The 12093-nt window shown below is 39.9% G+C and overlaps 1 protein-coding gene across 6 annotated transcripts in view; it reads right to left on the bottom strand.

The window, feature by feature from the left end:
• RSF1 (remodeling and spacing factor 1) overlaps positions 1 to 12093 on the bottom strand; it is a 161557-nt gene that overhangs the window by 86963 nt on the left and 62501 nt on the right. For 5 of the 6 annotated variants that reach the window (XM_032770877.2, XM_032770876.2, XM_032770874.2 and 2 more), the window contains exons 3-6: positions 10936 to 11028; positions 9495 to 9700; positions 6468 to 6622; positions 490 to 2249 (exon numbers count right to left, since the gene is read on the bottom strand). In XM_032770877.2, the coding sequence (XP_032626768.1) occupies positions 490 to 2249; positions 6468 to 6622; positions 9495 to 9700; positions 10936 to 11028 (2214 nt within the window). The remainder of the gene's footprint in view (positions 1 to 489; positions 2250 to 6467; positions 6623 to 9494; positions 9701 to 10935; positions 11029 to 12093) is intronic. The other variant, XM_032770875.2, reaches the window with a different exon arrangement.

Here is a 12093-nt window from a genome sequence, read left to right as displayed (position 1 = left end):
AAAGTGGTTCAGCTACTCTCAAGAACAAAACTCCTGTTAAATTCTACATAGCATTACTACTTTACTGTAACATTTTTCCTATTCCCATCTATCTGCCATCATCATCAAATTGACCAAGTATCAGCATATACATCACACAGTCAATCTACAGCATCTTATTCATGGTTAAAGCATCCAATCTATAGGATTTAAAGCATACTAAAGGTTTGATTAATAAGGATAAGCTCCTCTAGAAAATAAAATAATTTGCACTAGATATTCTAAAACCAGGTTCAATGTAAGAATTCTGACACTCACAAATTATGATGTTAATAGCTATTAGCGCTCTTCTGGGGGCTGTTTTCAGATCAATCACTGCCCTAACAAAGTTATTGGACTAGTAACATGCATAAATTGATCATAATGGCATGCTTCTCCACATTCCTCCACAAATTTGTTTTCCTTGGATTGAAAACAACCATCTCCTCCTGTGCGCTATAATGGTGTTACCTTGCTCACTTTAGAATTGGACTCCTTCTCTTGCTTTTTCACATCCTCTCTTCGGTCTTGCTTTTGCAGCACTGCCAGTTTCTCCTCTTCTTCTTCACTTCGTTTTTTGTCAGTTTTCTGATCCCGAGTCTCCACCACTTTTGGAGTAGGTTTAGATATTCTTGGAGACCTCCTTAAAGTGCGACCAACATTGACTTCCTCCTCTTCCTTCTTCTCGGTGTCCTGAGCCTTTGGAGGTGGATCAGGCTTTTTCTTTCTACTGGAGATCCTGATGGTTAACTTGATCCCTTCCTTCTGCCTCTCGGAGGTTATTTCCTTGTTATCTGTTACACAGATGTTCTCTTCAGAAACCAGTTTATATTTAAATTTGCTTTTTTGTACTGCAGATTCCTTTTTAGACTCTGAAGACTCCTCTATATTAGAGGTTTGGGCATTATCTTGTTTATCTGGTTCTGTCTGGGTTGCTTCAAATTCCTCCTTTTGTTTTTCTGAATCTGATCCTTCCTGAACTTTGCTTTCATCAGGAAGTATGTTTTTGGAATCTGAGCCCTCTTTTTCTAAAGCAGATTTCTCGGAAGGAACAGGAGGAATAGACGATGGAGGTGTTTCAGCTGCTTTTGGAGAGTCAGATTTCTTCTCCAGTTCATTTTTGCTTTTCAAACCCTCTTCATCTGTTAGCTCAAGCTTGGGAGGCTCCTTAGGAGTGGATGTCTTCATGGACTTTTCCAGCTTTTCTAAACATTCTTTGAGTAGTGGTCGTCTGTCCTTCCTAGTTTTCAAAGCTAATTTATCTTCAGGTTTCTTGGGGCAGTATCCTGCTTTCCAAGAGTCCTCCATTGCCACCTCAGAAGTCATACTGTCGAGGGACTCTTTTTCCATAGGACTAGATTCCTCCTTTAAAGGCACTTTCTGATTAGAGATCTCAGAGACCATAGCAGCTACCTCTTTGTCTGTAGGCACATTTTTCTCATCTTCGCATGTTTTCACAATTTTGCTAACAGAGTTTAAAGAGTCTGATATTTTCCCCCCACTGATGCAATTTTTCTCTTTCGATGAGCTGCTGCTGTCTTCCTTTGTGCTAATGGAATGTTCTGACTTATTATTTTGGGTGACATTTTGGGCGACTTTTTCACTACTAACCTCTCCATTTACTAGCAATTTTCCATCAGGACATATAGCAGTGATTGTAGGGACTCGTCTAAAACCCTCCTCCTCTGATTTTCCTTCCTCTTTCAAGACATCCTTTGTTGGAGTAACACATTTACACAAGGACCCCTTTATTGGACTGTCATAGTCATCTGTCAGCTTGATCTCTCGCTTTTTCAGTGGTATCTTTGCCTGCTGGTCATTTTTAAGTTTCTCACTTTCTTCTGCAGATTTCTCCACAACTTCTTGAGGGGTTTTGACATTGACACAAAACTCTAATCTCTCAGGCTCATGAACTGTTATTTTATCTGTGCTGCTTTTTACTTCTTTTAAATCTTTTGGTTCTATTTTATTTTCCTTCACTTCTGCTTTAACAGGCTTGACATTTTCTTTAAAGGAATCATTTTCTTCTTTGGTAATCTGCTTTTCCTCATTGTTTTCTGAAGGTTTCTCTAGCTTTACTATGACAGGCAGTTTTATAATTTCCTTTTCTTCCACTTTCTCCATTTTCATCATGTTTTCATCTGCTGGAACTGTAGGTGGAGGAAGGCTTTCCAATTCCTTTGACTGTTCCTCCATGTTCTCCTTTTCTTCTTTTATTTTTAATTCATTTCCTGTTAAAATAGAAACAAAATAATTTAACATAACCAGATGAATTCTAGGATAAAAAAAATAAAGCTAAAGATGCATCCTACAACAATCAAAATGAGTCCTTGCTAATGAAAATAAGGGTTTGGCCTAACACTGGCATTTGCCATCTGATTGACAAACATTAGCTAAAGAATGGGACAGAATGGCAGTTCAGTTTAACTAAAAACCAGAAATAATTCTAAACTTAACAGAAAATATCAGCAGAGCCCCAGATCTATCTTTTTTATGCTGACCTTTTAGCTCCCTAATCAATTTTAGTAATTTTTTCCTAAAAGTGTATGTACATAAAAACTAAGCACGAGGTCTGTAACACTAGTTTTTAAAAGAAGTCTGAATTGACAGTTTGCATTATTTCACAATGACAGAATATTTTAGAGAATTCCTTACATCAGAATTTCAAGTGAAGTGTCTACGTCCAAACCACTTTCCTGTTTATACACACTGATATTTTCAGAAGGGTTTACTTATTTTTTTCTGTTTCAGAGAGAGAAGAGGAGAAGCTCCAATACTATGTCCTGAACCAAAATTCACCCAGATGCGTTGCACTTTAGCAGGGCCATGGTCCATGACTGGGTCTCCTATGTGCTACCACAATACAAATAATAAATAACATTCTGCATTCATGTCACATGCACAAGTCCCATTGACATCAATGGGACCAACACGTACAAAATAAGTGCAGTGTACAAATACATCAGAGAAAACTGCTGGGAGCAGATCTACCCAGAGTTAGATGGTATGGTCTTTGCACAGACGTTGAGATACAAGTTCCAGTAGGTGTGTGATACAAGTCAACAAAAAATGAGATGTAATAGCACTACATATTCTTCAGTGTGATCTTCCAACATTTGAAAGGCTCCTACTATTCCAAAATCCAGTAAATCTCCGCCCCAAGTTATTCCTTTCCCCCTGCACTAACTGAAGTCCTTTCCCAGATGAAAGCTTCCCAAAATGCTGGTTTAGTTCTAAATGAAGAGGGGGCATCCAAGAGCTAGCTTAACTCTCAAACAGGAAACAAGAAAGAAAACAGTGTATAGAAGGAAAAAAAAATTGGTGAGGAGAAACTCAAGGGACTTTGAAAGAAAAAACAAAACCAATTTAGTTAGTTTCAGAAGTCAGTCAGAGAGAGAAAAGTCAACTCCTCATGAATGCAAAACCAGAGACAATGTTTCAAAGGGTCCACACCCATTTTTTCCTCCTTACTTAGATGATTTACACTCTGCTTTCTCCTGTAACTTCTCAATGCTGCAAGTGGCTTTCCTGAAGGCAGTGCTTACCTGAGATAAGAGTAGGATACATTTTCTGTGTCTACTCTTTTTCTGCTTCCTGCTCCCTTGTCTCTGACCTCTTTCTTTTGCAACCCTTTTCCCTTGGCTATGCCTCTCCCTCAAGCTTCTCATAGAATCAGAGAATCATAGAATATCAGGGTTGGAAGGGATCTCAGGAGGTCATCTAGTCCAACTCCCTGCTCAGAACAGGACCAATTCCCAACTAAATCATCCCAGTCAGGGCTTTGTCAAGCCTGACCTTAAAAACCTCTAAGGAAGGAGATTCCACCACCTCCCTAGGTAACCCATTCCAATGCTTCACCACTCTCTGAGTTAAAAATCTTTCCTAATATCCAACCTAAACCTCCTCCACTGCAACTTGAGACCATTACTCCTTGGTCTGTCATCAGGTACCACTGAGAACAGCCTAGATCCATCCTCTTTGGAACCCCCATTCAGGTAGTTGAAAGCAGCTATTAAATCCCCCCTCATTCTTCTCTTCTGCAGACTAAACAATCCCAGTTCCCTCAGCCTCTCCTCATAAGTCATATGCTCTAGCCCCCTAATCATTTTTGTTGCCCTCCGCTGGACTCTTTCCAACTTTTCCACATCCTTCTAGCATTAGAGGGCAGCAGCCGTTCTAATCCTTGTCTATGCTAGACAAATTCCCCATTCTAAGAACTGATTTAGTTCCCTACATCAAAGTATTCACATCCACTCACAAAGAGGGCTTTAGCTGTTTACAAGTTCTCAAAACATCATTTGAGTAGACTTGGCTTTCAGCAAATTTAAGAAGTGGTTCAGTTTAAACTGTTTTAGTACAGAATAATTTAGTGCCAGTGTAGATGTGGACAAAGAAACAGTACATTTGGGGGTAAGGTGTTATTTCACGCATCTCCCAGAACATACCGTTTCTGAAAGCAGTACTTGGATTGTGCAACAGGTACCAGAGGGCAGTGGAACGGGAATGGTTTAAGTGCTGAACTGTTTGTACCTAAACCAGCAACAAGTAATTCCATTGTCTGGTATGGACATAACCCCATTGTCTAGCACTAGAAATTCTACAAGCAATGCATATCAGATGCTAGCCTAACACGAGTAGTGACATTAGCAAACTCTGATGGATTGGTGTACCATGCTGTTTTGTCTCATGATTGGCTTGTGTATACTGAAGAACTGTTTTAAAACTGGTTCAGCTAAATAGACTTTTAAACCAAATCAGTTACAGCCAAAGCATAGCTCTGAGTTTAGGTAGCTTAAACTGGTCTGACCAGTTTTTACTGAACCAATTTCAAGAACATTGCTTGAAATTAACTCTTTAGTATCAATGATTGGGGAGATTTGATCATCTCATTTGCAATATAATTGCAACTTTAGCCATTGTCAGATATCTTAGTTATATTAAACTTACATCAACCAACACAGATCATACTCTGTATTAATTATTGATATTAGCAACATACAGTTAATTGTACAATAAGATTTCTTAACTGTTTCTACAGCAGCTCACAATATTATATTATTGCATTAATCGCTTCTTGCCTTGACCAGGTCTTTGGAAGAACACGCATCGAATGTCAATGCAATAGCGATACTTCCTCTTGTAGGCCAGAACTCTGGGCCAAATCCTGCCCACAGTTACGCCTATAACACTCACTATCTTCAATACGACTGGCATGGGTGTAATGGAGGGCACAATGGGATCCTGAAAACCTTGTCCCCATTGTGGAAATTCCTCCAAAAAAATGCACACCAATTTTAAAACCAGATTCCCCAGGGGAGACAGGCCTTTCATTGTTTTGAACCTGAAAAATGAGGTCTTTTACTACAAGGAGAAGCATTTAACTGATTCCTATTAAAAACCCAATACATCAAATAAGTTAGGCAACATATCAGAAATATGCAGTGACAAAGCAGTAAGGAATGAATAATTTTTCTTCACTGGTGAGAAAATTAACAAGCCCTTAACTGCACATTTTATCAAACAAAGCTCATCACAGATCTCAGAGTATGGCTACATATGTACCTCAGGGTATGGCTACACTTGAAATTTTGGAGCGCTGCTGCAGCAGCGCTTTGAAGTGTGAGTGTGGTCAGAGCGCTGGGAGAGAGCTCTCCCAGCGCTGCACATAAACCACATCCTCTACGGGTGTAGCGTGCAGCGCTGGGAGCCGCGCTCCCAGCACTGCGGCCCTGATTACACTGAGGCTTTACAGCACTGTATCTTGCAGCGCTCAGGAGGGTGTTTTTTCACACCCCTGAGCGTGAAAGTTGCAGCACTGTAAAGTGCCAGTGTAGCCATACCCTGGGATTATTAAGCTACCTGCCGATACAGTACTTAAATCCAGCAATTTAAAACTATCTTGAACTGATGTGTTGTTCTTGATTTTAAAGCACAGGTTACTAAAGTGAAGAAAAATCCATATTTTGTGATACAAAGCCAAAGACAATGTTAACACAACTATGAGTGTGGTGTTTGACATCAGTTATGCCACTACACAAATTTGGGGGGCGGAAGGAGTTTCATGTCCATTAGAAACATGACGCTGGGTTGAAACCTAATCCATGACAAATGAAAGAAAGATAATAGATAGGAAAGCAAATGTCAAGTGTCAATGGTGTTACACAAAATACCACAAAAACAAAGTTAATTTTTTTTTTTTTTTAAAGAATGGAAAGTTGTATATGTAATTTGTTAAGTAAACTGAGTACACACCCAAATTATTTTGAATTTTAAGATGTGTGAAAAGGTTTAAAATGTATCCTTGATACATGGATCAGAGACATTTAGCTCAGAAAATAATAATTAAAAAAACCAGGCCTATTCTAATACTCTAATTTTTCAGGAAGTTTAACATTTTGATATATGAGGCAGCACAATGTCTAAAGCTTGGTAAAAAGAGGGTAGAAAACCTGGTGGAGATATTTCTTCCTCCTTTTTGCTATCTTCATCTTCTATGCTAGGGCTTTCATGTGATGAGCTGTCCTGCTGGTTGTTCGTTTTCAACAGTGCAGGATCGATTTGTGCTTTCAAAAGCTCAAGCGTCTCAGCTAGCTCATTTCTGTTTCTGGATGACAAAGAAAAGAAGCAAGTTGTCTGATAAAGCTCTTTACTGGCTCTCTCCAAAGCCATCCATCTAAAACAAAAAACACCACCTGCTTAAATGAATGCTGCATTACAAACTATAAGACCAGTGGATCGGCTTTGTCCAATCAGAATAGCCATCATTTAGTGATTAAACGACTTGCCATTTTATCTGTAGTAAAACTAAAACTACCTTGCTGACCCCTTCTGAGTGGCCTCAACAACCCATAAGTTCCAGACATCCTGCTTTGATCTGAGCTTCTATTGTTTATTAGTTTTGTAATTATTAACCTATCATCATCAATGCCCATTTGTTTTCCTTAGCAATTATCAGATTCCCTCACTGAAAGGCCTTGTAGTGCAGCACTGATGAAACAGAAGAGCAATTATATTATTTAAAAGTAGATTTTTAAAAAGCACTTAAGTACTTTCCAAAATCCCACCCTAAATAATACACAGAAGGCTAGAAAATCTGAACATTTAAAATTAGTTATTATACAGATGCAGAGATTATGGGGGGAAATTAATGCTCAAGCAAGTAAAATAAAGTTACCAATTTAAACATTTAAGTAAGGATGCAGAGAGCAGTAACAGACAACCTGTTTTGAGAGCTGGTTAAATGGATGCAATGCTGCACTGCAGGATTAGAAGTCAGGGGTCTCATATTTCTGCTCTCAAGCAAACACCTAGCAAGTTGTTTTGGATAGGAATTTCGGTTTTACACACACAAAAAAACAAAGCCTTGAAGCATGCGCAACTTTAGCATGGAGAGTTTGGTGGTTTTAAACCCATTTCAGATCTCAGAGACAATTACTGTGTTTTACTGGCAAGAGTCACATGGTGCCAGCACTCTCTCAGCATAAGCCTATCCTACTTTGCTTTTTGGCCTCTTCCTCCTGGCAGTCTACAGGGGCATGATGCAAGGCGAGCCTAGTTTACCTTTTGGCTGATTTGGTTTGTTGTGTTTATTTTATTCACAAACAGCAGCTACTAAAATCTCCTTAAGTGGTAACACTGGTCATGTTATGTAATCCACTGAGAATTGACTTTGCAGTTTAAACTTTGTGTTCAACAACCCTAATTGCTAAAGCTATAGCTATATACACACACAGATACACACATACCAGTTAAATTACAGACAGTATTTGGCATTTATAAGATCTCTTTCACCATGTTTGTTTACCATTTTACTCAATGCCGATTCTCTTTTGATCAGAGTCTAGCTTTAAACACATTTGGTATTGATTAGATTTTTTTAAAATAAAGGTTCTACATGAGAATATATTAAAAAATCAATCTTTGAAAATTTTACATAAATAAATTCGAAATTAAAAGACTCTTCCTTGGAAAATATGCCACAGTACACAAGGTACATGTCAGAAAATGAAATATTTACATAGTACAAAAACACTTTCCTTCATTTTAATAAGAAGGATGAAAGGAATTAATTTGAATCTAGAAGATCAAGAGAAGGTCACCAGGCTACACTGCTGGAGCTCACTGAGACTCACAGGAGCAGTGAGCCCCTGCATTTCAGCAGTTACTAGCACACTAACTCAATCATTAATCATCCAGAATCTGAGTTCTACTTCAGAAGGTTCTTGTGTTTGGCTTCCTGTACTAGATTAAGGAATTATTTTGCATTCTATGAGCCTAGAACTCAACCCTGCAATTCTAATGACAGCATAATGTTGTCCATTACTAATTTGTGACTGATAGCATAAGAAGTTAGAGCAGGGGTTGGCAACCTACGGCACGCGTGCCAAAGGTGGCATGCGAGCCAATTTTTGATGGCACGCGACGACGGGCTCCCAGCTGGCAGGAGCTGGTGGACGGAACCCTAGACTGAGCCACTCAGCCCGCTGCTGGTCTGGGGTCCCGGCCACTGGCCCCGCCTCCCAGCCACCAGCCCCGCTAGGCCCAGACCAGCAGTGGGCTGAGCCGGCCTGCAATCCTTCTCTGGGGTTCCAGCCACCAGCCCCCCTCAGCCTGTGGCCGGTCTCAGGTTCTGCTCACCCAGGCCAGCAGGAGGCTGAGCGTGGCCGGTGGCTGGGACCCCGACTGACAGCAGGCTGAGCCACTCAGCCCCCTGCCAGCCACTGGCCCGCTCAGCCTGCTGCCGGCTGAGTGAATGGAACCCCAGACCAGCAGCAGGCTGAGCAAGGCCAGCAGCTGGACTCCAGACCGGCAGCAGGCTGAGCGGGGCTGAAATCCCAGACAAGGATTCCAGGCAAGAATCACACTAAATTGCTAAGATCTGCATTTTAATTTTATTTTAAATGAAGCTTCTTAAATATTTTAAAACCCTTATGCACTTTAAATACAACAATAGTTTATTTATATAATATAGACATAGAGAGAGACCTTCTACAAACGTTAAAATGTATTACTGGCAAGCAAAACCTTAAATTACAGTGAACTTGGCACACTAATTCTGAAAGATTGCCGACCCCTGGGTTAGAGAATTAACACAGTCTTCCTCCATGTTCCCTATAGCACATTGGTCCCACTATGTGCTGACATTCTCCAGGGGGCACAATTCTTCTCCTGATCCTACTTCCATATATCCACTGTGATCTTTAAACTCTAGATGGTGTTTCTCTTATAAACCACAGAACGAAATATGCATTGGCTATTATCCTACACACCAGCAAGCCGTTTTTCTTCATAAATCGTATTTGTGCATGTGCTTTTCCCTGCTGTGTATGTCTGAACACAGATAATTACATTGACAGGAATCTCTGTCAATCTCTGAAAAGAGGATACTTATTGAATTCAACATCTGAACTTCATAGACACAGATAATGACATATAAAATTTGCAATTATAAACAAGAAAATAAAGAACAAAATTACCTGACGATGCATTTCCAAGAAGACCCATCCTGGTCATCCTGTTCTTCTACATACATTCTCACATTATGTTCTTGATCCAGCTGATACCAGTACATTAGACCATCCTTGTCTCGACCAATTGGCTGGAGACGCATAGCATCAGCATCTTCTTCATTAATGATATTCTTAAATTTTAGATTGTCATCAAACTGACACTCACAGAGGTACTGAAAAAAATTGCAATGTAGAAAGATTCTTTTGAAACACCAAGATATCACAAAAAAAAACACCTTATTTATGTGTTTTGGGTTGTCTTTTTAAACCTCCCTCTACTGGCTTTGTGACTTAACTAGAGAGAGGGGGATCCAATGCATAAGTCTCTCCAGATTATACTCTTTTGGTAAATCAAAGATTAGTTTTTAATTCCTTGTTAGTGGCCATTTAGAATGGTGTTAAACCTGTTCAACAGTAAACTTTAAACAGAGGAGAATGAAGGCATCTTTACTGTACAGTACAACCTCAGAGTTACGAACACCCAGGGAATGGAGGTTGTTCGTAACTCTGAACAAAATGTTATGGTTGTTCTTTCAAAAGTTTACAACTGAACATTGTCTTAATACAGCTTTGAAACTTTACTATGCAGAAGAAAAATGCTGCTTTCCAGGTTTGGTTGAGGTTTTTTTTGGAGTTTACACTTAACACAGTACTGTACTGTGTTTGCTTGCTTTCTTTTTTGTCTCTGCTGCTGTCTGATTGTGTACTTCCAATTCCAAATGAGGTGTGTGGTTAACTGGTCAGTTCCTAATTCTGCTGTTCGCAAGGCTGAGTTTCTACTGTAGTAAACACTCCAACAGCTACCACAGCAGGATGAAAGCAAGCTACCACCAAAGCAAACATGCACAGAGTGGTGTTTCTATTTCCTCTTTTAAAAGTAGCTATTGAAACTCAAACCTCTGTATTTTATATACATCTGAAAGCAATATACATGAGAAGCTTCCTTTTGTGAGAGACCTAGCTAAACAGTGGATATTATTTATTTAGTATATTAGTCTACAGTAAAACTCCACGTAATTTAAGCCATCACATGAGGCTCATTACTCCTGCCTCGTCTCACGAGCTGAAAAGCTGAGATGAGCCCCATCTCTCACCTTTGCACTTAAGATAAAATTGTTTCATCACTAGCCCATGCACATAACAAAAAAGAATACTGCATGCGTAAACACCTTCCAAGAGCAGAACAGTTGCTAAAAATATATTTCACTACGAACAAGTAAAGTATGAAAACAAATAGAAAACATCATATTTAGTTGAGGCTTATCCCCATTAACAAGACCATCAGCAATTATGATTGGTGATTTTAGTTTGTTACAAGCTCTGACATCAGTTCCAAATTTAATACATTTAATTACTGCAATTTATAAGTTTTCAAAGGGTCATTTTAAAAAAATAGTGAATACATTACCTTCAGAATTCCCAATTTGCATTCAACACTCGTTTCCAGGTATCCTTTCTTCTCCATTTCCCATGCCCAAGTACTGTTGAACTCTTGGCATATCTGTCAGATAAACAAAATATTAAACTAACTAGTATTAGGCCTCGGCTACACTTACATTTTTGCAGCGCTGGCAGTTACAGCTGTGGTCGTACAGCTGTGTAGGGCCAGCGCTGCAGTGTGTCCACACTTGCAGCATTTGCAGCGCTGTTGTGAGTGGTGCATTGTGGGCAGCTATCACAGAGCACCTGCTCCCAATTTGTTGCTGGGGGTTGTGGGAAGGGGACGGAAGGGTGCGGGTCATTCCGCTCCTGTTCCAACAACCCATGGTGCATCGCTTCCCTTTCAGCCGTTTGTGCCATTGTGATTCTGCCGCGTGATTTCAGTAAGAAATGGAGCCCGAGCTGATGAGGATGTTGCTGATGAATGTTGCCAGCACATCCCGTCTGGCAGTGGATCTATTCCTTATGCTCCAAAGTGACAGTGAGAGCTCAGATGATGAAATAGATGCGGCTGACGCCTGACGCTAAATTGCTTGTGGCAGCAACGGACGTGCTCTGCAGCGTGGAACGCTGCCTTTGGCTCGGGAAACAAGCACTGAGTGGTGGGATCACATCGTCCTGCAAGTCTGGGATGACGAGCAGTGGCTGCAGAACTTTAGGATGAGAAAGCCACTTTCATGGGACATCAGATTCCTCACTGAAGCCTTGTAGTGCAGCACTGATGAAACAGAAGAGCAATTATTTATTTAAAAGTAGATTTAAAAAGCACTTAAGTACTTTCCAAAATCCCACCCAATAATACACAGAAGGCTAGAAATCTGAACATTTAAAATTAGTTATTATACAGATGCAGAGATTATGGGGAAATTAATGCTCAAGCAAGTAAAAAAGTTACCAATTTAAACATTAAGTAAGGATGCAGAGAGCAGTAACAGAAACCTGTTTTGAGAGCTGGTTAATGGATGCAATGCTGCACTTGCAGATTAGAAGTCAGGGTCTCATATTTCTGCTCTCAAGCAAACACCTAGCAAGTTGTTTTGGATAGGAATTTCGGTTTTACCACACACAAAAAAAAAGCCTGAAGCATGCGCAACTTTAGCATGGAGAGTTTGGTGGTTTTAAACCA

The sequence above is a fragment of the Chelonoidis abingdonii genome, chromosome 1 (assembly GCF_003597395.2).
Source record: "Chelonoidis abingdonii isolate Lonesome George chromosome 1, CheloAbing_2.0, whole genome shotgun sequence".
Taxonomy (NCBI): Eukaryota; Metazoa; Chordata; order Testudines; family Testudinidae; genus Chelonoidis; species Chelonoidis abingdonii.
This window is presented reverse-complemented; position numbering and strand designations above follow the sequence as displayed.